The sequence below is a fragment of the Salmo trutta genome, chromosome 1, assembly GCF_901001165.1.
Source record: "Salmo trutta chromosome 1, fSalTru1.1, whole genome shotgun sequence".
In the NCBI taxonomy this organism is placed as follows: domain Eukaryota; kingdom Metazoa; phylum Chordata; class Actinopteri; order Salmoniformes; family Salmonidae; genus Salmo; species Salmo trutta.
Genome location: NC_042957.1, coordinates 7,993,126 through 8,020,734, shown reverse-complemented (window position 1 = coordinate 8,020,734; position 27,609 = coordinate 7,993,126). Strand labels below are relative to the sequence as shown.

Sequence of the window (27,609 nt, the reverse complement as noted above, 5' to 3'; positions counted from 1 at the left end):
GAATGTGATTGTGACTGCTCTCTCTCTCTGAATGTGATTGTGACTGCTCCTCCAATCTGAATGTGATTGTGACTGCTCCTCCTCTCTGAATGTGATTGTGACTTCCATCTCTCTGAATGTGATTCTGACTTCCTCCTCTATGAATGTGATTGTGACTGCTCCTTCCCTCTGAATGTGATTGTGACTGCTCCTCCTCTCTGAATGTGATTGTGACTGCTCCTCCCCTCTGAATGTGATTGTGACTGCTCCTCCTCTCTGAATGTGATTGTGACTGCTCCTCCTCTCTGAATGTGATTGTGATTGCTCCTTCCCTCTGAATGTGATTGTGACTGCTCCTCCTCTCTGAATGTGATTGTGACTGCTCCTCCTCTCTGAATGTGATTGTGACTGCTCCTCCTCTCTGAATGTGATTGTGACTGCTCCTCCCCTCTGAATGTGATCGTGACTGCTCTCCCTCTCTGAATGTGATTGTGACTGCTCTTCCTCTCTGAATGTGATTGTGACTGCTCCTCCTCTCTGAATATGATTTTGTTGACCCCAGGTGACGAGGATAGATGGGACAGTGGACAACCCTCCGTGCCTGAAGGTGACCCACAAGACATTTGGGACCCAGCAGAGCAACAGTGACATGCTGTACTGCAGACTGAGCATGCCTGTAGAGCTCCACGCTCCTCATGTCAGTCCTGACGAGTCTCAGAAACTCAGGTCAGAAACAATGTAGAAACACTGAGGTAGAAACACACATATTGCTTTCAACCAAGGCTTTAGAAATTCCATATTTCCTATTTGGAAGGCCATAGATATCAATCTATCAGTCAATATAATTATATTTTGCACACTCATTTAATGTGAAATGGGACCTGATAACCTGATAACATATTGTTGATTTTACCTGATGCTTTTCCTTTTGCAGTCAGCCTCCAAAGGAAGATGATTATGGCAGAATTACAACGTATTATCACTCAGTGAGGGTGTTTGCTGGCCAGGACCCAGCATCGGTGTGGGTTGGCTGGGTAACCCCTGACTACCATTATCATAGCAAACAATTCAGCCTTAACAAGACACGCACGGTTACTGTAACCCTGGGAGACGAGAGAGGACGCGTCCACGAGAGGCAAGTTCTAGCTTTTTAACTGGAGAGTTGACATTCACTCACTCACTCACTCACTCACTCACTCACTCACTCACTCACTCACTCACTCTCTCCCTCCCTGTCTGTCCATTCCAGTGTTCGGAGGAGTAACTGCTACATGGTGTGTGCTGGAGATGTTGTCGGCTCCTCCCACTCCTCATCCCGGTCAAACATCGACCTGGAGATTGGCTGTCTCGTTGACCTGGCAACAGGCTTTCTCTCCTTCACAGCCAATGGCAAGGAGCTGGCGACCACCTATGAGGTAGACCTAATACATTCAACATCCAGTATAAATTACAGTACAGTAGGTAGACCCACTGTATTCACCATGTAGATTACAGTACAGTAGGTAGACCTACTGCATTCACCATATATATTACAGTACAGGAGGTAGACCCTCTGTAATCACTATATAGATTACTGTACAGTAAGTAATGCTACTGCATTCACCATATAGATTACAGTACAGTAGGTAGACCTACTGTATTCATCATATAGATTGCAGTACAGTGAGTAATGCTACTGCATTCACCATATAGATTACAGTACAGTAGGTAGACCTACTGTATTCACCATATAGATTACAGTACAGTAGGTAGACCTACTGTATTCACCATATAGATTACAGTACAGTAGGTAGACCCACTGCATTCACCATATAGATTTCAGTACAGTAGGTAGACCTACTGTATTCACCATATATATTACAGTACAGTAAGTAATGCTACTGCATTCACCATATAGATTACAGTACAGTAAGTAATGCTACTGCATTCACCATATAGATTACAGTACAGTAGTTAGACCTACTGTATTCACCATATAGATTGCAGTACAGTAAGTAATGCTACTGCATTCACCATATAGATTACAGTACAGTAGGTAGGCCTACTGTATTCACCATATAGATTACAGTACAGTAGGTAGACCTACTGTATTCACCATATAGATTTCAGTACAGTAGGTAGACCAACTGCATTCACCATATAGATTACAGTACAGTAGGTAGACCCACTGCATTCGCCATATAGATTTCAGTACAGTAGGTAGACCTACTGTATTCACCATATATATTACAGTACAGTAAGTAACGCTACTGCATTCACCATATAGATTACAGTACAGTAAGTAATGCTACTGCATTCACCATATAGATTACAGTACAGTAAGTAATGCTACTGCATTCACCATATAGATTACAGTACAGTAGGTAGACCTACTGCATTCACCATATAGATTACAGTACAGTAAGTAATGCTACTGCATTCACCATATAGATTACAGTACAGTAAGTAATGCTACTGTATTCACCATACACATTACACAGTAGACATATGCAACTCCAGTTCTCAGGTTTTTATCTGGAATTCCATGTAGTCAGGGCTCAACGGTTTTGTTCTCACATAGGATTCACGTTAGCTGATAACCCAATTGTGTGGAGTACAAAGTAGAATCCCAGCCCAGGGACCTCCTCTTCTTCCTCAGACTGTGAAGTGAATTGGCTATTAAAGGATAGAATAATTGTCCCTCTCTAAGGAAATAAAGTAGGATTTTACTCTGATGAGAAGCTTTAATCTTCACTCACTACATCACAGGTCCAGCCACCAGCCTCTTTTCTTTGTCTCTCTCTCTCTCTCTCTATTCAAGTGGATTTATTGGCATTGAAAGTGTTGCCAGAGCAAATGTAACAGTGTTCTTCTGTCCCTCTTCTTGCCCCATCCGGGGCTTGAACCAGAGACCCTCTGAACACATCGACAACAGTCACCCTTCGAAGCATTGTTATCGCTCCACAAAAGCCGCGGCACATGCAGAGAAACGGAAACAACTACTTCAAGGTCTAAGAGAGAGTGACGCCACCAATTGAAATGCCACTAGCTCGCACCACTAACTTGCCAGCCATTTCACATAGTTTACCCAAACATATAGACACATAAAATCAATGATGACGCAGATAGATAATAAAATAAGAATATTCAATGAGTAATAACTATTAACAAGACAATACAGTAAGAAATGAATGAGGACAATAATGAACTACTGAAAAAGATACAGGTAGTAATGTCAGTGTTCTGGTTGGTTGTTCTACTGGCTGTCTCTACAGGTGTAACACACAGGTAGTAATGTTCTGGTTGGTTGTTCTACTGGCTGTCTCTACAGGTGTAACACACAGGTAGTAATGTTAATGTTCTGGTTGGTTGTTCTACTGGCTGTCTCTACAGGTGTAACACACAGGTAGTAATGTTCTGGTTGGTTGTTCTACTGGCTGTCTCTACAGGTGTAACACACAGGTAGTAATGTTCTGGTTGGTTGTTCTACTGGCTGTCTCTACAGGTGTAACACAGGTAGTAATGTTAATGTTCTGGTTGGTTGTTCTACTGGCTGTCTCTACAGGTGTATCACACAGGTAGTAATGTTCTGGTTGGTTGTTCTGCTGGCTGTCTCTACAGGTGTAACACACAGGTAGTAATGTTAATGATCTGGTTGGTTGTTCTACTGGCTGTCTCTACAGGTGTAACACACAGGTAGTAATGTTAATGTTCTGGTTGGTTGTTCTACTGGCTGTCTCTACAGGTGTAACACACAGGTAGTAATGTTCTGGTTGGTTGTTCTACTGGCTGTCTCTACAGGTGGAACACACAGGTAGTAATGTTCTGGTTGGTTGTTCTACTGGCTGTCTCTACAGGTGTAACACACAGGTAGTTATGTTCTGGTTGGTTGTTCTCCTGGCTGTCTCTACAGGTGTAACACACAGGTAGTAATGTTCTGGTTGGTTGTTCTACTGGCTGTCTCTACAGGTGTAACACACAGGTAATAATGTTAATGTTCTGGTTGGTTGTTCTACTGGCTGTCTCTACAGGTGTAACACACAGGTAGTAATGTTAATGTTCTGGTTGGTTGTTCTACTGGCTGTCTCTACAGGTGTAACACACAGGTAGTAATGTTAATGTTCTGGTTGGTTGTTCTACTGGCTGTCTCTACAGGTGGAACACACAGGTAGTAATGTTCTGGTTGGTTGTTCTACTGGCTGTCTCTACAGGTGTAACACACAGGTAGTAATGTTCTGGTTGGTTGTTCTGCTGGCTGTCTCTACAGGTGTAACACAGGTAGTAATGTTAATGTTCTGGTTGGTTGTTCTACTGGCTGTCTCTACAGGTGTAACACACAGGTAATAATGTTAATGTTCTGGTTGGTTGTTCTACTGGCTGTCTCTACAGGTGTAACACACAGGTAGTAATGTTAATGTTCTGGTTGGTTGTTCTACTGGCTGTCTCTACAGGTGTAACACACAGGTAGTAATGTTCTGGTTGGTTGTTCTACTGGCTGTCTCTACAGGTGTAACACACAGGTAGTAATGTTCTGGTTGGTTGTTCTACTGGCTGTCTACAGGTGTAACACACAGGTAGTAATGTTCTGGTTGGTTGTTCTACTGACTGTCTCTGCAGGTGTAACACACAGGTAGTAATGTTAATGTTCTGGTTGGTTGTTCTACTGGCTGTCTCTACAGGTGTAACACACAGGTAGTAATGTTAATGTTCTGGTTGGTTGTTCTACTGGCTGTCTCTACAGGTGTAACACACAGGTAGTAATGTTAATGTTCTGGTTTGTTGTTCTACTGACTGTCTCTACAGGTGAAACACACAGGTAGTAATGTTCTGGTTGGTTGTTCTACTGGCTGTCTCTACAGGTGAAACACACAGGTAGTAATGTTAATGTTCTGGTTGGTTGTTCTACTGGCTGTCTCTACAGGTGAAACACACAGGTAGTAATGTTCTGGTTGGTTGTTCTGCTGGCTGTCTCTACAGGTGTAACACACAGGTAGTAATGTTCTGGTTGGTTGTTCTACTGGCTGTCTCTACAGGTGTGGCAGGAAACAACATATTCTGTAGCTAATTGGGTTTTTCCCAATAGATATTAGATTTTCTCCTTTTCTGTTTTGTTTTCAAAATCTTTATTTCTTTTCAATTTTGGGGGGGAAGGTGCCTCTCTATATATACACTGCTCAAAAAAATAAAGGGAACACTAAAATAACTCATCCTAGATCTGAATGAATGAAGTAATCTTATTAAATACTTTTTTCTTTACATAGTTGAATGTGCTGACAACAAAATCACACAAAAAGAATCAATGGAAATCCAATTTATCAACCCATGGAGGTCTGGATTTGTAGTCACACTCAAAATTAAAGTGGAAAACCACACTACAGGCTGATCCAACTTTGATGTAATGTCCTTAAAACAAGTCAAAATGAGGCTCAGTAGTGTGTGTGGCCTCCACGTGCCTGTATGACCTCCCTACAACGCCTGGGCATGCTCCTGATGAGGTGGCGGATGGTCTCCTGAGGGATCTCCTCCCAGTTCCCTTTATTTTTTTGAGCAGTATATATATATATACAGTGAGGAAAAAATGTATTTGATACCCTGCTGATTTTGTACGTTTGCCCACTGACAAAGAAATGATAAGTCTATAATTTTAATGGTAGGTTTATTTGAACAGTGAGAGACAGAATAACACCAAAAAAATCCAGAAAAACACATGTCAAAAATGTTATAAATTGATTTGCATTTTAATGAGGGAAATAAGTATTTGACCCCCTCTCAATCAGAAAGATTTCTGGCTCCCAGGTGTCTTTTATACAGGTAACGAGCTGAGATTAGGAGCACACTCTTAAAGGGAGTGCTCCTTATCTCCGCTTGTTCCCTGTATAAAAGACACCTGTCCACAGAAGCAATCAATCAGATTCCAAACTCTCCACCATGGCCAAGACCAAAGAGCTCTCCAAGGATGTCAGGGACAAGATTGTAGACCTACACAAGGCTGGAATGGGCTACAAGACCATCGCCAAGCAGCTTGGTGAGAAGGTGACAACAGTTGGTGCGATTATTCGCAAATGGAAGAAACACAAAAGAACTGTCAATCTCCCTCGGCCTGGGGCTCCATGCAAGATCTCGCCTCATGGAGTTGCAATGATCATGAGAACGGTGAGGAATCAGCCCAGAACTACACGGGAGGATCTTGTCAATGATCTCAAGGCAGCTGGGACCATAGTCACCAAGAAAACAATTGGTAACACACTACGCCGTGAAGGACTGAAATCCTGCAGCGCCCGCAAGGTCCCCCTGCTCAAGAAAGCACATATACATGCCCGTCTGAAGTTTGCCAATGAACATCTGAATGGTTCAGAGGACAACTGGGTGAAAGTGTTGTGGTCAGATGAGACCAAAATGGAGCTCTTTGGCATCAACTCAACTCGCCGTGTTTGGAGGAGGAGGAATGCTGCCTATGACCCCAAGAACTCCATCCCCACCGTCAAACATGGAGGTGGAAACATTATGCTTTGGGGGTGTTTTTCTGCTAAGGGGACAGGACAACTTCACCGCATCAAAGGGACGATGGACGGGGCCATGTACCGTCAAATCTTGGGTAAGAACCTCCTTCCCTCAGCCAGGGCATTGAAAATGGGTCGTGGATGGGTATTCCAGCATGACAATGACCCAAAACACACGGCCAAGGCAACAAAGGAGTGGCTCAAGAAGAAGCACATTAAGGTCCTGGAGTGGCCATCACAGATGAAAGCAGGTTCACACTGAGCACGTGACAGACGTGACAGAGTCTGGAGACGCCGTGGAGAACGTTCTGCTGCCTGCAACATCCTCCAGCATTACCAGTTTGGCGGTGGGTCCGTCATGGTGTGGGGTGGCATTTCTTTGGGGGGCCGCACAGCCCTCCATGTGCTCGCCAGAGGTAGCCTGACTGCCATTAGGTACCGAGATGAGATCCTCAGACCCCTTGTGAGACCATATGCTGGTGCGGTTGGCCCTGGGTTCCTCCTAATGCAAGACAATGCTAGACCTCATGTGGCTGGCGTGTGTCAGCAGTTCCTGCAAGAGGAAGGCATTGATGCTATGGACTGGCCCGCCCGTTCCCCAGACCTGAATCCAATTGAGCACATCTGGGACATCATGTCTCGCTCCATCCACCAACGCCACGTTGCACCACAGACTGTCCAGGAGTTGGCGGATGCTTTAGTCCAGGTCTGGGAGGAGATCCCTCAGGAGACCATCCGCCACCTCATCAGGAGCATGCCCAGGCGTTGTAGGGAGGTCATACAGGCACGTGGAGGCCACACACACTACTGAGCCTCATTTTGACTTGTTTTAAGGACATTACATCAAAGTTGGATCAGCCTGTAGTGTGGTTTTCCACTTTAATTTTGAGTGTGACTCCAAATCCAGACCTCCATGGGTTGATAGATTGGATTTCCATTGATTATTTTGTTGTCAGCACATTCAACTATGTAAAGAAAAAAGTATTTAATAAGATTATTTATTTCATTCAGATGTAGGATGTGTTCTTTAAGTGTTCCCTTTATTTCTTTGAGCAGTATATATATCTTTTTCTGTCTGATGGCTGCCTGGCATTGATAAACTGTCTGATTTGCAGTCTGGCCCCCTGTCCAAGTCGCTCTGTGTCCCTAATGGCCCCCTATTCCCTATATAGTGCACTTCTCTTGACCAGGCTCTGGTATTGGGAATAGGGTGGCATTTGGGATACAGACAGTCTCTGCTGATGGCTGGCATTGATACACTGTGTGATGGTCAGATAGGCATCAGAGGGGCAGTTTAAAAAACCGAAGTAATCAGTCAGCTGTCTGAATGCAAACCAAGATATCCCAAGCATCAATGATCTTTTATTCCAACCCCCCCCCCCCTACAGATTTATTTACTTAAAGAGTGAGAACTGTGTCTGTCCTTCCCCAAACGCAGACCGCCAGAGGAAGATGAGTTGTGACGGCTGTGTAATTATCTGCAGGGTATCAGGAAACATCTCTTAAAATACAAAATTGTGTCCCAAATGAGCCCTGTGGACCCTGCTCAAAAGAAGTACACTATATAGGGAATAGGGGGCCAATTGGGGACAGACCCAGACACATGTTTACCATATAGATGAAATCATACTTAGAATGCTGTGTGTTCCACCTTGACAATTTGGAGGGTTCTAGAAGTCAACGGTGAAAATAACACTAGCATCAATCCCCTGAAGTGTTGTTGAGGATGTGTTCTGGATGGTGAACAGGTTGTTAGCGTGGTCATGAAATCATATCAAGTGTATCAAGTGCAACTCAATTTAGTAACCACGCCTTTAGAGTTGATGATGTGTGATTGACTCTAAGCAGGTGGTTGACTTGCTGTCCTTATGTCTAGGTGGTTGATATATTGTAATGATGTGAGATTTATTGTTTTGTGTCTATAGGCTGTTGATGTTGTTCTTGAGGTAAGGATTGTGTATATATTCTTCTGTTTAGGTGGAGTCCAACACTAAGCTGTTCCCTGCTGTGTTTGTGCGTCCCACCAGCACCAACCTCTTCCAGTTTGAGTTTGTCAAGATCAAGGTTGGTGTCCCCCAGTCTACTACTATAACCAGTCTACTAGTATAACCAGTCTACTACTATAACCAGTCTACTACTATAACCAGTCTACTATATCCAGTCTACTACTATAACCAGTCTACTAGTATAACCAGTCTACTACTATAACCAGTCTACTACTATAACCAGTCTATAACCAGTCTACTACTATAACCAGTCTACTAGTATAACCAGTCTGCTACTATAACCAGTCTACTACTATAACCAGTCTACTATAACCAGTCTACTACTATAACCAGTCTACTACTATAACCAGTCTACTACTATATCCACTACTATAACCAGTCTACTACTATAACCAGTCTACTATAACCAGTCTGCTACTATAACCAGTCTACTACTATATCCAGTCTGCTACTATAACCAGTCTACTACTATAACCAGTCTACTACTATAACCAGTCTACTACTATAACCAGTCTATAACCAGTCTACAACTATAACCAGTCTACAACTATAACCAGTCTACAACTATAACCAGTCTACTACTATATCCAGTCTACTACTATAACCAGTCTACTACTATAACCAGTCTACTACTATAACCAGTCTACTATAACCAGTCTACTATAACCAGTCTGCTACTATAACCAGTCTACTACTATATCCAGTCTGCTACTATAACCAGTCTACTACTATAACCAGTCTACTACTATAACCAGTCTACTACTATAACCAGTCTATAACCAGTCTATAACTATATCCAGTCTACTACTATAACCAGTCTACTACTATAACCAGTCTACTATAACCAGTCTACTACTATAACCAGTCTACTACTATAACCAGTCTACTACTATAACCAGTCTACTATAACCAGTCTGCTACTATAACCAGTCTACTACTATATCCAGTCTGCTACTATAACCAGTCTACTACTATAACCAGTCTACACCTATAACCAGTCTACACCTATAACCAGTCTACTACTATAACCAGTCTACTACTATAACCAGTCTACTACTATATCCAGTCTACTACTATAACCAGTCTACTACTATAACCAGTCTACTACTATAACCAGTCTATAACCAGTCTACTACTATAACCAGTCTACTACTATATCCAGTCTGCTACTATAACCAGTCTACTACTATAACCAGTCTACTACTATAACCAGTCTACTACTATAACCAGTCTACTACTATAACCAGTCTATAACCAGTCTACTACTATAACCAGTCTACTACTATAACCAGTCTACTACTATAACCAGTCTACTACTATAACCAGTCTATAACCAGTCTACTACTATAACCAGTCTACTACTATAACCAGTCTACTACTATAACCAGTCTACTACTATATCCAGTCTACTTAAAAAAAAGCTTTATTGGCATGGGAGACATATGTTTACATTGCCAAAGCAAGTGAAATAGACAATTAACAGAAGTGAAATAAACAATCAGAAATAAACAGTTAACATTACACTCACAGAAGTTCCAAAGGAACTGAGACATTTCAAATGTCATATTATGTCGATATACAGTGTTGTAATGATGCTGCCTCTTTCTCTCTCTCTATGTCACGGCTGTTAGAAGGATCGGAACAAGATGCAGCGTTTTCGTAGTTCCACATCTTTATATAATAGTGAAACGTGATGCAATACATAAATACTTAAACTAACCAGAAAACAACAAACCGTGACGCAGAGAGGGAAAAAACACACTACTCAAAATATAATCACCCACAAGGACAGGTGGGACAAACATCAACTTAAATATGGCCTCCAATTAGAGACAACGACAACCAGCTGCCTCTAATTGGAGGTCATGCCAAACAACGACCAACATAGAAATACAAAAACTAGAACTGAACATAGACATACAAACACAGAGTGTCACGCCCTGACCACTCTACCATAGAAAATAACAACTTACTATGGTCAGGACGTGACACTCTATTTCTCTCTCACTCTCTCTCTCTCTTTCTTTCTTTCCCTCTCTCTCTCTCTCTCTCTCTCTCTCTCTCTCTCGCTCTCTCTCTCTCTGTCCCCAGGCCGCCATGCCCCTGTCGTCAGCCATCTTTAAGAGTGAACAGCGTAACCCTGTGCCCCAGTGTCCACCACGTCTGGACGTTCAGACCATCGTAGCAGTGCTGTGGAGCCGTATGCCAAACACCTTCCTCACCGTGGAGACCGCCAGGGTCTCAGAGAGACACGGCTGGGTGGTGCAGTGTCTGGAGCCACTGCAGATGATGGCTGTTCATATACCTGAGGAAAACAGGTGGTTTATTTCTATCGGAGATCAACACCCAACCTCTACTCCTAGACACTTGATGAATGTAGCAATATCTTGTTCATTTATCCTTCTGGTGGGCTAGGTGGAGTTTCCACTATATCTCCTAAATCCATATATTACTCTCTGTCTCGCTCTCTTTCTTTCTCTCTCTCTCTCTCTCTCTGCTATCTTCTCTCTCTTTGCTATCTTCTCTCTCTCTCTTTGCTATATTCTCTGTCTGTCTCTGTCTCTTTCTTTCTCTCTCTCTCTCTCTCTCTCTCTCTCTGCTATCTTCTCTCTCTTTGCTATCTTCTCTCTCTCTCTTTGCTATATTCTCTCTCTGTCTGTCTCTGTCTCTTTCTTTCTCTCTCTCTCTCTCTGTCTCTCCCTCAATCCCCTTCTCTCTCCATCCCTTCCCGTCCACTCCCCTCAGGTGTCTGGACATCCTGGAGCTATCGGAGAACGAGGGTCTGAGGAAGTTCCACTACCACACCCTGATGCTCTACTGTGCCCTCTGCGCATTGGGCAACACCCGCGTGGCACACGCCCTCTGCTCCCACCTCGACCAATCACAGCTGCTCTACACCATCGACAACCAATACCTGTCCGGCATGCTGAGAGAGGGATTCTATAATGTTCTTATGAGGTGGGTGAGGAGTTCATTGGTTGGTGGATGAGGGGTCTTTATAATGAACAGGATGTTAACCCACTATTTTATAGAAATCCATTATTATGCTGATAATTGATTGGTTAAATGACTGACTGCTTAATTAATTTATTGGTTGGTTGATATATTGATTTATTGATAATCTATGTACCTACCACCAGCATCCACCTGGAGACAGCAAAAGAAGCTCGTCTGATGATGAACAATGAGTTTATCATCCCCGTGACCGATGAGACGCGCTCCATCAAGCTGTTCCCTGACGAGTCCAAGAGACACTCTCTACCCGGGGTAGGCCTCAGCACCTCTCTGAAACCACGCCTCATCTTCTCCCCTCTCTCCTTCATCACCACCAAGAAACAGCAGCACCTCCACAGGTCAGAGCTTAATTACTTTAACTTCACTTGTATAGTACTTTTCTATCAAGCTGTAATACTTTCAGACTTCGGCTCACATACCATACTTTGAAATAATGTAAAATACTTAATCTGGGCTTGATTGAGCTTGCCTGGCTTACTGGACCAATAGAATAGTGACAAAACTGTAAACTCCGCCCATCTGGCGCTCTAGACAGACTTGAGCAAAACGCTCAAAGTATTTGAAAGATTCCGAACCCTATTTCTGTTACAGGTTTTGTTTTTTCTACTTTAATGCCTATCAATAAAATACATTATTATAATGATTGCTCCAGTCCCCAGATCCCCCTGGGTATCCTGAAGGAGAAGGCCATCAGTATGCTGACTGAGGCGGTGCAGGGAGGAGGCAGTCACATCAGAGACCCAGTAGGAGGCAGTGTGGAGTACCAGTTTGTCCCCATCCTCAAGCTGATCGGGACCTTGCTGATCATGGGGGTACTCACCAGCGAGGAGGTGAGGTTTAGATCAGTTGGTATGGTGTGTGAGTGTGGCGCTATAGCAACACCAGGGTCTTATTCACTATGACAGAAGGAAAGCAAACAGATTGGAACAGTTCTGCTTCAGTCAGCACTAATGAATACAACCCAGGGTTGTGGGTTTAATTCCTGCTGGGGTGACATATAGAAACAATGGATGTACTGCCTGTGCTGTAAGTGGCTTTGGATAAATATAGTATCTGTTAAAGGGCATATACAGATGGATAAATGTAGTGTCTGTTAAAGGGCATATACAGATGGATAAATGTAGTGTCTGTTAAAGGGCATATACAGATGGATAAATATAGTGTCTGTTAAATGGCATATACAGATGGATAAATATAGTGTCTGTTAAATGGCATATACAGATGGATAAATATAGTGTCTGTTAAAGGGCATATACAGATAGATAAATATAGTGTCTGTTAAAGGGCATATACAAATGGATAAATATAGTGTCTGTGTGTCTGTTAAAGGGCATATACAGGTGGATAAATATAGTGTCTGTTAAAGGGCATATACAGATGGATAAATATAGTGTCTGTGTGTCTGTTAAAGGGCATATACAGATGGATAAATATAGTGTCTGTTAAATGGCATATACAGATGGATAAATATAGTGTCTGTTAAATGGCATATACAGATGGATAAATATAGTGTCTGTTAAAGGGCATATACAGATGGATAAATATAGTGTCTGTTAAATGGCATATACAGATGGATAAATATAGTGTCTGTGTGTCTGTTAAAGTGCATATACAGATGGATAAATATAGTGTCTGTTAAATGGCATGTACAGATGGTAAATATAGTGTCTGTTAAATGGCATATACATGTAACTGCCAAAATAAAGGAAACACCAACATAAAGTGTGTTAGTAGTGCATTGGGTCACCACCAGCCAAAACAGCTTTAATGCACCTTGGTATATCTTCTACAAGTGTCTAGATCTCTATTGGAGGGATGTGACACCATTCTTCCACAAGAAATTCCATAATTTTGTGTTTTGTTGATGGTGATGGAAAGCGGTGTCTCTGGTTCCGCTCCAGAATCTCTTAGAGGTGTTCAGTTGGGTTGAGATCTGGTGACTGAGACGGCCATGGCCATTTACATCGTTTTCATGCTCATAAAACCATTCGGTGTCCGCTCTTGCCCTATGGATGGAGGGGCGTTGTCATCCTACGGGGGCATAGCCATGATAGGCAAAATAATGGCCTGCCCAGCATTTTTATACATGCCCCTAAGCATGATGGGATTTCTTTGCTTAATTAAGTTAGGAACCACTCCTGTGTGGAAGCACCTGCTTTCAATATACTTTGTATCCCTCATTCACTCAAGTGTTTCCTTTATTCTGGCAGTTACGTGTATAGGCTGTACATTTTAATTATGTGGGATGTTTTTTCATGTACTAGGTGAGGCTGATCCTGCTCCTCATTGACCCTAATGTGTTCGGGGAGCCAGAGGAGGAGGAGGTGGAGGCAGCATCAGCAGGAGGAGGAGAGAAGGAGGAGGTGAGCAGCAACGAGGAGAAGGCTGTGGAGGCTGGTGAGGAGGAGACCAAGGAGGTCAAACCGACCGTGAAGGGACTGCTGGAGAAGACACTGCCTGAGTCTGTCAAACGACAGGTAGGAGAGAGAGAGCGTTCACACACTCACACACACACACACACACACACACACCCTCAGTTTCTCACACACTGGCAGTGTTGGCATTCAGTCCCAGGCGTTCAGTCCCAGGTGTTCAGTCCCAGGCGTTCGGTCCCAGGCGTTCGGTCCCAGGCGTTCGGTCCCAGGCGTTCGGTCCCAGGCGTTCGGTCCCAGGCGTTCGGTCCCAGGCGTTCGGTCCCAGGCGTTCGGTCCACAAGCGTTCAGTCCCAGGCGTTCAGTCCACAAGCGTTCTGTCCCAGGCGTTCGGTCCACAAGCGTTCGGTCCACAAGCGTTCGGTCCCAGGCGTTCAGTCCCAGGCGTCCGGTTGGACCCCCCCCCCCAAAAAAAATTAGAATTGTGGGCCCCCTGCCTAGCAAGGGCTGCGTGGATGTGTGCTACACCAATGAGTGGCTGGCTACTCAATCAAGTTGAATGTACCATCAAAATCGTTAACAGCAAAACTACTATCAGCAAAAACATCAACTGTACCGAATTTCATTTTGATATAACATTAACATTAACATTCAGATTAAGCTATAATTGGTATATCACATGTAACAAAAGTAGTGTAGGTGTGTAATAACTTTAGTACTGTACTGTATATGGAATACTGAAATACCCCTCTCTACTAGATGTGTGAACACCAACTTTATCTCTCTCCTGTCTACTAGATAATACTAACTTAATCTCACTTTGTTGGAATTACAGAGCAATTCTCAACTCAATTCAGAATTGACCCCAACCCTGCCGTGTACTGTACTACACGGTACTGTCCATGATCCAACATGATCTAACTCTCTCTTGTCTCTTCCTTATCGACTAGATGTGTGAGCTGCTGCACTACTTCTGTGACTGTGAGTTGAAGCAGCGTATCGAGGCCATCGTGTCCTTCTCAGACAGCTTCGTGTCCAAGCTGCAGTACAACCAGAAGTTCAGGTACAACGAGTTGATGTTAGCCCTCAACATGTCTGCTGCCGTCACCGCCAAGAAGACCAAGGAGTTCCGCTCCCCTCCACAGGAACAGGTACTGTTCTCGTCTTTCTTGTCGTTTTGTACAAAACCTACTGACATTCAACCATGTTGTTAAGAAGAAGAAGTTGTTCTGTTTTGTTTTGTTTTGTTGATTCTGATACTTTGTATCTAGTATCAGAATCAGAAAAAAACTGTCATTGAACTATCTTGATAGAAATTTGAAAAAGGCAAAAACTGCCATAAAATGCTGTAAGGTCACAGAAAGTAAAACCTTCTTTTAAAAAATTTCTGAAATGAAAGAGCTACGTTTCAAAATTCAAGCACAGCAAGAACCCCCAAAATACCAAAAGTCAGGGCCCTATTTGACCCTTCTAAAGCCTTAAATCAAGACAGACAGATGCCTGTGGTACTCAGGTTCCCTGCCTGACCAAAATATCCCCCACAGGGTTTTCTCATTTTCACAACAACAGATGTTAGACTAATCTGTCTCAAACAACCCAGCCTCTCACAGTGGTCCCTGGTGGTGGCTATACTGATATGAGGTTCCTTCAGCTTGGGCGTTGAGTCTAACTGTAAATGATCTGTCAATGCATCACATTCTTAACCATGTCGGGAATGCAGAAATATCTAACCCTGTGTCCATGATTTTGACTAACTTGCGAATACAGCCAGCAGTTTAAAGGTGCAGCAATATAACTTGTAAATGCATCTGAGGGTTGCTTTAGCAGGTGTATCTTAGCAGGTGTGTCTTTTTAGCATGTGTGTCTTATTAGCATGTGTGTTGTCCTAGCAGGTGTGTCTTATTAGCAGGTGTGTCTTAGCAGGTGTGTCTTATTAGCAGGTGTGTTGTCTTAGCAGGTGTGTCTTATTAGCAGGTGTGTCTTAGCAGGTGTGTCTTATTAGCAGGTGTCATCTTAGCTGGTGTGTCTTAGCTGGTGTGTCTTAGCTGGTGTGTCTTAGCTGGTGTGTCTTATTAGCAGGTGTGTCGTCTTAGCAGGTGTGTCTTATTAGCAGCTGGTGTGTCTTAGCAGCGGGCGTGTCTTATTAGCAGGTGTGTCTTAGCAGGTGTGTATTAGCAGTTGTGTCTTATTAGCAGGTGTGTCTTATTAGCTGGTGTGTCGTCTTAGCAGGTGTGTCGTCTTAGCAAGTTGTCTTATTAGCAGGTGTGTCGTCTTAGCAGGTGTGTCGTCTTAGCAGGTGTGTCGTCTTAGCAGGTGTGTCGTCTTAGCAGGTGTGTCTTATTAGCAGGTGTGTCTTATTAGCAGCTGGTGTGTCTTAGCAGCGGGTGTGTCTTATTAGCAGGTGTGTCTTAGCAGGTGTATATTAGCAGTTGTGTCTTATTAGCAGGTGTGTCTTATTAGCAGGTGTGTCTTAGCAGGTGTGTTGTCTTAGCAAGTGTGTTGTCTTAGCAGGTGTGTCTTATTAGCAGGTGTGTCTAATTAGCGGTGTGTCTTATTAGCAAGTGTGCCTTATTAGCAGGTGTGTCTTATTAGCAGGTGTGTCGTCTTAGCAGGTGTGTCGTCTTAGCAGGTGTGTCGTCTTAGCAGGTCTATCTTATTAGCAGGTGTGTCGTCTTAGCGGATGTGTCTTATTAGCGGGTGTGTCTTATTAGCAGGTGTGTCGTCTTAGCAGGTGTGTCGTCTTAGCAGGTGTGTCGTCTTAGCAGGTGTGTCGTCTTAGCGGATGTGTCTTATTAGCAGGTGTGTCTTATTAGCAGGTGTGTTGGTAATGTTCAAATACCGTTCAAAGGTAAGTAGCTCTAGCACACTTCACTTGCAAAGTGTCATGTTTATACTTGTATTTGTATATAACATCAGGAGAGGCACAGAGGTAGTGGGGCTCTCAGATACTTAGAACCAATGATCATAATCTATTAAACCTCCATGTAACTGCTTCTCTTTCCTCACTGTGCCTGGGAGCTGAGTAGGAGAACATTAGAGAGAGAGGGAGAGAGAAAGAGAGAACACCTCCTACCAACACGATGATGAGCACACGCACACACACACACACACACACACACACACACACACACACACACACACACACACACACACACACACACACACACATCTAGAAATTGAAGAGCATTACTCTTCCAGTTTCTGGGCCAATCTTTAACCCAGTACAGCTCCTGTTTACATAATACAAGAGTGAGTCAGACTGTAATTAGACCTGCCCGTTACCACACACACGCACACACGCACGCACACACATGCACACGCACACGCGCACGCACGCACACACACACACACACACACACATACACACACACACACACACACACACACACAGCTCCCCACTGTTCTCCTATTCACACTTCAAATAACACTCCCCTACAGCTGCTAAGCCTATGCTGATCAATCTCTCTCCTGCTAGTTATCAAATACACTGATCTGTGTTTCAGAAACAAAATGTCTGACACTGAAACGGTCCTTCTGCTGTCCCCATATGACAACTATTTGAAGAACCCCTTTTGGTTCGAAGGTAGAACCCTTTTTGTTCCATGTAGAGCCCTTTCTACAGAGAGTTCTACATGGAACCCATAAGGGTTCTGACTGAAACCAAAACGGGTTCTACCTGGAACCAAAAATAGTTCTCCAATGGGGAGAGCCGAAGAACCCTTTTGGAACCCTTTTTTTTCTAAGAGTGTCCTCACCAAAACCTCTTTATTCCTCTATGTATTTTATTAAGAAACTGTAGTGCCAGAAACAGAATCAAAACACTGGCAACATCCTCAAAGCCCGGATCAGGGACTCAATTTAATTTACAGTGAGTCTTTTTTTTTTATAGTTAGCATATGCCTCTTCACATATAGCTAGCTACCATATGTTGTGTGTGGTGGAATATTCTAATCAAGTGAGAGAGACTTTGTAATTTCTTCAAACAACCATCTTTATTCAACATCGATTCATTATTACAATAATTAGACTGGTCAACCCAACAGTCTTGGGCCGAGAGCCTGCCCTTTACAGACCATGCTATTTCTTATATAGCTGATACCAAGAATGCTCAGTCATAGCTGGTTCAACCCCTCCCCTATAGATTGGGGGGGCACCATAAGCCACTTTGGGTTCATCCAGTGGTCATCTGCCTCTGGTGCCGTCTCGCAGGTGCCAGGATAATTAGGAATACTGAGGCCTTTGTTATGTTCCTCCAGGCTTTCTCTATCTCAGTGACACCCACCACATCTGATCAGTGGAATGCCAGCTGTAGGTTTTTAGGCTCCTCTCAGTTTACACAGACATTTAATAGAACGGAAATGTCTGATTGTTTTGTTAAGTATAGAATCGTCAAATATCCAACAAATCAGGTAAATATGTCGTTTTTCTATGACAGGTGATTGTTCCAACTGTCATATTAGTGTAGAATGTCTCCTATCTCCTCATAGCATCTTCTACAAATGATGTCCCCAAGCTAGAGGTAAAACCATCCAGACCAATCTCCTGGATCAAACAGATGTGATGTCATAGAGATCTAGGGAGAATCTCCTGGCCTGCCTGACTCACTGCAATGATGCTGTGCTGTAGGGATGGCCTCTCAGTTTCTCTCTCTCTCTCTCTCTCTCTCTCTCTCTCTCTCTCGCAATCTCATACTCTCTCCTTCCCCCTCCCTCCCACCATCTGTCCATGTAGATCAACATCCTGTTAAACTTTGCTGCTGGGGAGGACTGTCCCTGTCCTGAAGAGATTCAGGAGGACCTCTACAAATTTCATGATGAGCTGAGACTGCACTGCGGTACAATGTCCACACACACACACACACACACACACACACACACACACACACACACACACACACACACACACACACACACACACACACACACACACACTGACAGTTAAAAGACAAATCCTAACTTGAGATGCAGGAACATACTGTAACTCACAGATCTCCCATTGACATCAAATCAATACATAATTTCAGTTATTCATTCAAAAATTCATCCCAAAGTAACAATGACTCCAACATGACATGATGACTCTTGACTGGCATCAGTATCAATCAATAGGTTGACAGGTTCAATAGTGATTGTATATGTTAACTGTAATAATAAACTCTAGGTCTACATCAGGGCTGCCCAACCCCCTTCCTGGAGATTCACTGTCCTGTGGGTTGGACTGAACCTACAGGACAGTAGATCTCCAGGAAGAGGGTTGGACTGAAAACCCACAGGACAGTAGATCTCCAGGAAGAGGGTTGGACTGATAACCCACAGGACGGTAGATCTCCAGGAAGAGGGTTGGACTGATAACCTACAGGACAGTAGATCTCCAGGAAGAGGGTTGGACTGATAACCTACAGGACAGTAGATCTCCAGGAAGAGGGTTGGACTGATAACCTACAGGACAGTAGATCTCCAGGAAGAGGGTTGGACTGATAACCTACAGGACAGTAGATCTCCAGGAAGAGGGTTGGACTGATAACCTACAGGACAGTAGATCTCCAGGAAGAGGGTTGGACTGATAACCCACAGGACGGTAGATCTCCAGGAAGAGGGTTGGACTGATAACCTACAGGACAGTAGATCTCCAGGAAGAGGGTTGGACTGATAACCTACAGGACAGTAGATCTCCAGGAAGAGGGTTGGACTGAACCTACAGGACAGTAGATCTCCAGGAAGAGGGTTGGACTGATAACCTACAGGACAGTAGATCTCCAGGAAGAGGGTTGGACTGATAACCTACAGGACAGTAGATCTCCAGGAAGAGGGTTGGACTGATAACCTACAGGACAGTAGATCTCCAGGAAGAGGGTTGGACTGAAAACCCACAGGACGGTAGATCTCCAGGAAGAGGGTTGGACTGATAACCTACAGGACGGTAGATCTCCAGGAAGAGGGTTGAACTGATAACCTACAGGACGCTAGATCTCCAGGAAGAGGGTTGGACTGAAAACCTACAGGACGGTAGATCTCCAGGAAGAGGGTTGGACTGATAACCTACAGGACGGTAGATCTCCAGGAAGAGGGTTGGACTGATAACCTACAGGACAGTAGATCTCCAGGAAGAGGGTTGGACTGAAAACCTACAGGACGGTAGATCTCCAGGAAGAGGGTTGGACTGAAAACCTACAGGACAGTAGATCTCCAGGAAGAGGGTTGGACTGATAACCTACAGGACGGTAGATCTCCAGGAAGAGGGTTGGACTGATAACCTACAGGACGGTAGATCTCCAGGAAGAGGGTTGGACTGAAAACCTACAGGACGGTAGATCTCCAGGAAGAGGGTTGGACTGATAACCTACAGGACGCTAGATCTCCAGGAAGAGGGTTGGACTGATAACCTACAGGACAGTAGATCTCCAGGAAGAGGGTTGGACTGAAAACCCACAGGACGGTAGATCTCCAGGAAGAGGGTTGGACTGATAACCTACAGGACAGTAGATCTCCAGGAAGAGGGTTGGACTGATAACCCACAGGACGGTAGATCTCCAGGAAGAGGGTTGGACTGATAACCTACAGGACAGTAGATCTCCAGGAAGAGGGTTGGACTGAAAACCCACAGGACGGTAGATCTCCAGGAAGAGGGTTGGACTGAAAACCTACAGGACAGTAGATCTCCAGGAAGAGGGTTGGACTGATAACCCACAGGACGGTAGATCTCCAGGAAGAGGGTTGAACTGATAACCTACAGGACAGTAGATCTCCAGGAAGAGGGTTGGACTGATAACCTACAGGACAGTAGATCTCCAGGAAGAGGGTTGGACTGAAAACCTACAGGACAGTAGATCTCCAGGAAGAGGGTTGGACTGATAACCTACAGGACAGTAGATCTCCAGGAAGAGGGTTGGACTGATAACCTACAGGACGGTAGATCTCCAGGAAGAGGGTTGGACTGATAACCTACAGGACAGTAGATCTCCAGGAAGAGGGTTGGGCAGCCCTGGTCTACATGAACCTCTATGTCAAAATGTGATTGAGATATCTGAGTTTAAAATCATCCTCCCAGTCCTGCCTTTCATATTTGTTTCTGTCTCTGTCCCTGCAGGCATCCCAGTGGAGGAGGAGGAGGAGGAGGAAGACACGTCTATAAAGGGTCGTCTGCTGGCCATGCTCTATAAGATCAAGGGGCCGCCCAAGAAACTAGAGGAGGAAACTACGGAAGAGGAACAGGCTGCTCCTAGTAAGATACTGTCTCTCTGTGTGAACCAAGACAACACATTCACATAACAACATGCCATACATATTCAGTCAGCTGTAAGTGACTGAAAACACACTCATCACTCATCTGATCGGATACGCCGATATTACAGTTGGACTGTGTGAAATGTTAATGCATTCAGTTCTACAATATTGAAGAGTTACATTTTTTTTTCCTTCTTCATTTTGACATCCCTGTAGGTCATAGTTGTAATCTCATATTAACCTTATGCCTCACTAATGAAAGCAGATATTATTATTCCGTCAGATATCTGTAAAATGTTTTGTTCCCCAACAACACTACAAAACTCTAGAACAACGTCCAGTCTGTTCTCAGTAGCTCACCAAAAACCTCCTCTCACAACTCCACATCACCAGTCCAGGAAGTTTCCTCCATTTAAAACGGAGGACACTTCCTCTCTGTTATTTAGCTACACACAAAACCCTCATTACATTTACATTACATTTTAGTCATTTAGCAGACGCTCTTATCCAGAGCGACTTACAGTAGTGAATGCATACATTACTTTCTCTGTACTGGCCCCCTGTGGGAATTGAACCCACAACCCTGGCATTGCAAACACCATGCTCTACCAACTGAGCCATCTACATACATGGCTCTGTTCATTTGTAGTCACGCAGTGGAGTGTTTTTGGACAGCTTCACTTCTGAATCAGGAGTAGAACAGAGGTGTGTGTGTGTGTGTGTGTGTGTGTGTGTGTGTGTGTGTGTGTGTGTGTGTGTGTGTGTGTGTGCGTGTGCGTGCGTGCGTGCGTGCGTGCGTGCGTGTGTGTGTGTGTGTGTGTGTACGCGCGCGCTCTGTGACTCGACTCAGCTCCCAGGGTAGGGTTCTGTCTGCCAACCAGCTTTTATTTACACCAATTAAACTGCTGTAACAGCTCAAACTATGGCACTGCAGATGGTGTCTGTACGACCTCAAAATCAGAGTTCACTAAATGGAGTACAAACTGGAAAATGAAAGCGATAATTGTATATTGATTTTAGAAAATATTGTGAATAGTTTATTTCTTTGTTTGTAGGTAGTTTGTTTAGAGGTGTTTTTTGTTTGTTTTGTTTTTAGAGTTTTGAGCTTACTTGAACTTGTTAAGTTCCTGGGGTAGGTTTCTGAAGTTGTCTGCTTTGCTTTTGTACCTTGATCAGTGTACTTCCTTCCCAATCCAAAGTCAAGACTAACCTTGGTCCTTGGTGCTTCCCACCAGGGACCTACAATAATGTCATGTACAGTACATAGCTACAGCTGTTGGTGTACCAGGAACAGACTGTTCACTTTTCCCCCAGGCACTCCCTCCATAAGTTTTGAAGGACATGCAGAAGTTACATACTTATTATCGAGGCAATCTATTGGAGGAAAAAAAACAAAAGTCCAATATCTGTTGAGGGAGAGTTCTAATGACGACGTACTTAACATTCTTATCTGGTCCAGCTTCATCGACTTAATGAGAAAACGTATAGATCAAGTTTAGATGAGGATGGAGGGGAATTCATGGGGTTTAGGTAGGACGTCTACATTAGGTAGAGGAGAGGAGAGGGGGAGAGAGACAAGAAGAGGAGAGGAGGGGGAGGAGAGGGGGAGAGAGACAAGAGGAGAGGAGGGGTAGTAGAGGAGGAGAGAGACAAAAGAGGAGAGGAGGGGAGGAGAGGGGGAGAAAGACAAGAGGAGAGGAGAGGAGGGGTAGGAGAGGGGGAGAGAGACAAGAGGAGAGGAGAGGAGGGGTAGGAGAGGAGGAGAGAGACAAAAGAGGAGAGGAGGAGGGGGAGGAGAGGGGGAGAGAGACAAGAGGAGAAGAGGAGGGGGAGGAGAGGAGGAGAGGGATGAAAGGAGAGGAGAGGTGAGGAGAGGAGAGACAAAAGAAGAGAAGGGGGGAGAAGAGGAGGAGAGAGACAAGAGGAGAGGAGATTAGGAGAGAGACAAAACTAGTGGAGGGGAGGGGTAGGAGAGAGACAAGAGGAGAGGAGAGGAAGGAGAGGCGGAGAGAGACAAAAGGGGAGGAGAGGAGGGAGACAAAAGAAGAGGAGAGGAGAGAGACAAGAGGAGATGAGAGGAGGGGGGAGAGGAGGAGAGAAACAAGAGGAGAGGAGGGAGACAAAAGAAGAGGAGACGAGAGAGACAAGAGGAGATGAGAGGAGGGGGAGAGGAGATGAGAAGAGGGGGGAGAGGAGGAGAGAAACAAGAGGAGAGGAGAGGAGGGGGAAGAGGAGATGAGAAGAGGGGGGAGAGGAGGAGAGAGACAAGAGGGGAGGAGAGGAGGGAGACAAAAGAAGAGGAGACGAGAGAGACAAGAGGAGATGAGAGGAGGGGGAGAGGAGATGAGAAGAGGGGGGAGAGGAGGAGAGAGAAGAAGAGAGGAGGGGAAGGAGAGGCAGAGAGAGACAAAAGGGGAGGAGAGGAGGGAGACAAAAGAAGAGAAGAAGAGGGGGAGGAGAGGAAAGGGGAGTGTTTGTGAAAGCTTGCATGCGTGTGTGTATATTTATTGATTCGGCCCAAGAATATAATAACATATCACAGTGAACCTTCTGACTGTTCTGTCACCTGGTCATCAGACTGTTAATAACTAATAACTACAGACTAATTACTGACGCCACACACTTCCTACCATTACGCTGCTGTTAATCAATTATTGATTGCCATTATTATTAGTATGTATCTATCTATCCTGCTACTGGTCACTAGTACTCCTGTTTACATGTATATATTGCCATAAGTATTTATATATTCCTGCTGCCAGTCACTTTTCAGCCCTGTTTACATGTACCTGTATATCCGCCTACACTGACACTCTTACACACACTAACACCCACACACCCACACACTAACACCCACACACGCACACACTAACACTAACACCCGCACACCCACACACTCACACACTAACACTAACACCCGCACACCCGCACACCCACACACTAACATCCAAACACCCACACACTAATACCCACACACTAACACCCACACACCCACACACCCACACACCCACACACTAACACCCACACACTAACACCCACACACTAATACCCACACACTAACACCCACACACCCACACACTAACACCCACACACCCACACACTAACACCCACACACTAACACCCACACACTAACACCCGCACACCCACACACTAACACCCGCACACCAACACACTAACACCCACACACTAACACTAACACCTGCACACCCACACACTAACACCCACACACTAACACTAACACCCACACACTAACACCCACACACTAACACTAACACCTGCACACCCACACACTAACACCCACACACTAACACCCACACACCCACACACTAACACCCACACACCATCACACTAACACCCACACACTAACACCCGCACACCCACACATTAACACTAACACCCGCACACCCACACCCACACACTAAGACTAACACCCACACACCCACACACTAACACCCGCACACCCACACACTAACACCCACACACTAACACCCACACACTATCACCCACACACCCACACACTAACACCCACACACTCACACACTAACACTAACACCCGCACACCCACACACTCACACACTAACACTAACACTAACACCCGCACACCCGCACACCCACACACTAACACCCACACACTAACACTAACACACTAGTACTCCAGCCGGAGAGGATGGCTGAAGTTTAATGTGCTCCTAACCAACTGTGGTATTTTGTTCGTTTTTTGTGTTGTTTGCAACTTATTTTTTTACTTATTTTGTACATAATGTTGCTGCTACCGTCTCTTATGACCAAAAATAACTTCTGGACATCACAACAGCGATTACTCACCACGAACTGGAAGAAGCTTTTTCCTTTAACGAGTCCGACGAGAAGGACATACTGCTTTCTCGAGAACAGGCAAAAATCCCCATCAATTGCGTGAAGAAAAGACAGAAAAAGGGGGCGGAGGTCAGGCTGCCTTCTGAGAATTTGTAGGTGAGCGAGTAAACCCCCTCTACCATCCGTTCTATTGGCCAACGTGCAATCATTGGAAAATACTATCAAGATTATCCTACCAACGGGACATTAAAAACGGTAATATCTTATGTTTCACTGAGTCGTGGCTGAACGACGACACGGTTAATATAGAGCTGGCGGGATTTTCCATGCACCTGCGGGTTAGAGAAGCTACGTCTGGTAAGATGAGGGGTGGGTGTGTGTGTCTATTTGTCAATAACAGCTGGTGCACGATGTCTAATATTAAAGAAGTCTTGAGGTATTGCTCGCCTGAGGTAGAGTACCTTATGATAAGCTGTAGACCACACTATCTACCAAGAGAGTTCTCATCTATATTATTCGTAGCCATCTATTTAACACCACAATCCGATGCTGGCACTAAGACCGCACTCGCCCAACTCTATACGGACATAAACAAGAAAATGCTTATCCAGAAGCGGCGCTCCTAGTGGCTGGGGACTTTAATGCAGGCAAACTTAATCCCTTTTACCTCATTTCTGCCAGCATATCACATGTGCGACCAGAGGAAAACTCTAGATCACCTTTACTCCACACACAAGGATGCATACAAAGCTTTCCCCCGCCCTCCATTTGGCAAATCTGACCATAATTATATCCTCCTGATTCCTGCTTACAAGCAAAAACTAAAGCAGGAAGTACCAGTGACTCTCACAACCCTGTGGCTCAGTTGGTAGAGCATGGTGTTTGCAACGCCAGCATGGTGTGTGCAATGCCAGGGTTGTGGGTTTGATTCCCACGGGGGCCAGTACAAAAAAATTAAAAATATATGTATCTTTTTTTAAATGCATGAAATGAAATGTATGAATTCACCACTGTAAGTTGTTCTGGATAAGAGTGTCTGCTAAATGACTAAAATGTAAATGTAAAATGTCAATACGGAAGTGGTCAGATGACACGAACACTACGCTACAGGAATGTTTTGCTAGCGCAGACTGGAATATGTTCCGGGATTTATCCAATTGCATTGAGGAATACACCACCTCAGTCATCGGCTTTATCATTCAGTGCATCGACGACGTCGTCCCCACAGTGACCGTACGTACATATCCCAACCAGAGGCCATGGATTACAGGCAACATCTGCATGTCGCTAAAGGCTAGAGCTGCCGCTTTCATGGACCAGGACACTAATCCGCAATGCCCTCAGACGAACCATCAAACAAGCAAAGTGTCAATGCAGGATTAAGATTGAATTCTACTACACCGGCTCTGATGCTCGTCGGATGTGGCAGGGCCTGAAAACTATTACGGACTACAAAGAGAAACCCAGACGCGAGCTGCTCAGTGATGCAAGACTACCAGACGAGCGAAATGTATTTTATGCTCGCTTCGAGGCAAGCAACACTGAAACAAGCATGAGGGCACCAGCTGTTCTGGACAAGTGTGTGATATCGCTCTCTGTTGCCGATGTGAGTAAGACCTTTAAACAGGTCAACATTCACAAAGACGGTTTACCAGGACGTGTACTCAAAGCATGCGCGGACCAACTGGCAAGTGTCTTCACTGACATTTTCAACCTCTCCCTGACTGAGTCTGTAATGCCTACATGTTTCAAGCAGACCACCATAGTCCCTGTGCCCAAGGAAGTGAAGGTAACCTGCCTAAATGTTTACCACCCTGTAACACTAGCCATGAAGCCAGTAGCCATGAAGTGCTTTGAAAGGCTGGTCATGGCTCACGTCAACACCATCCTCCCGGATACCCTAGACCCACTCCAATTCACATAGCGCCCCAACAGATCCACTGATGACGCAATCTCAATCGCACTCCACACTGCCCTTTCCCACCTGGACAAAAGGAACACCTATGTGGGAATGCTGTTCATTGACTACAGCTCAGCGTTCAACACCATAGTGCCCATGAAGGTCATCACTAAGCTAAGGACCCTGGGACTAAACACCTCCCTCTGCAAATAGATCCTGGACGTCCTGATGGTCCGCCCCCAGGTGGTAAGGGTAGGCAACAATACATCTGCCACGCTGATACTCAACACTGGGGACCCTCAAGGGTGTGTACTTAGTCCCCTCCTGTACTCCCTGTTCACCCACGACTGCGTGGCCAAACACAACTCCAAAACCATCATTAAGTTTCCTGACGACACAACAGTGGTAGGCCTGATCACCGACAATGATGAGACAGCCTATAGGGAGGAGGTCAGAGACCTGGTAGTGTGGTGCCAGGACAACAACCTCTCCCTCAATGTGAACAAGACAAAGCAGCTGATCGTGGACTACAGGAAAAGGTGGGCCTAACAGGCCCCCATTAACATCGACGGGGCTGTAGTGGTGCGGATCGATAGTTTCAAGTTCCTTGCTAAAGTATTCATCCCCCTTAGCATTTTTCCTATTTCGTTGCATTACAACCTGTAATTTAAATTTACTTTTATTTGGATTTGATGTAATGGACATACACAAAATAGTTCAAATTGGTGAAGTGAAATGAGAAAAATTACTAGATTCAAAAAATTCTAAAACATAAAGAACGGAAATGTGGTGCGTGCATATGTATTCACACCCTTTGCT

The 27,609-nt window shown here is 44.6% G+C and overlaps 1 protein-coding gene across 3 annotated transcripts in view; it reads left to right on the top strand.

Moving 5' to 3' along the window:
* Positions 1–27,609, top strand: part of ryr3 (ryanodine receptor 3) — a 242,265-nt gene that overhangs the window by 116,076 nt on the left and 98,580 nt on the right. For all 3 annotated transcript variants that reach the window (XM_029704372.1, XM_029704286.1, XM_029704198.1), the window contains 12 exons: positions 542–705; positions 914–1,114; positions 1,229–1,394; positions 8,436–8,522; positions 10,556–10,782; positions 11,210–11,422; positions 11,605–11,817; positions 12,132–12,309; positions 13,744–13,956; positions 14,802–15,002; positions 18,583–18,685; positions 20,938–21,072. In XM_029704372.1, the coding sequence (XP_029560232.1) occupies positions 542–705; positions 914–1,114; positions 1,229–1,394; positions 8,436–8,522; positions 10,556–10,782; positions 11,210–11,422; positions 11,605–11,817; positions 12,132–12,309; positions 13,744–13,956; positions 14,802–15,002; positions 18,583–18,685; positions 20,938–21,072 (2,101 nt within the window). The remainder of the gene's footprint in view (positions 1–541; positions 706–913; positions 1,115–1,228; positions 1,395–8,435; positions 8,523–10,555; positions 10,783–11,209; positions 11,423–11,604; positions 11,818–12,131; positions 12,310–13,743; positions 13,957–14,801; positions 15,003–18,582; positions 18,686–20,937; positions 21,073–27,609) is intronic.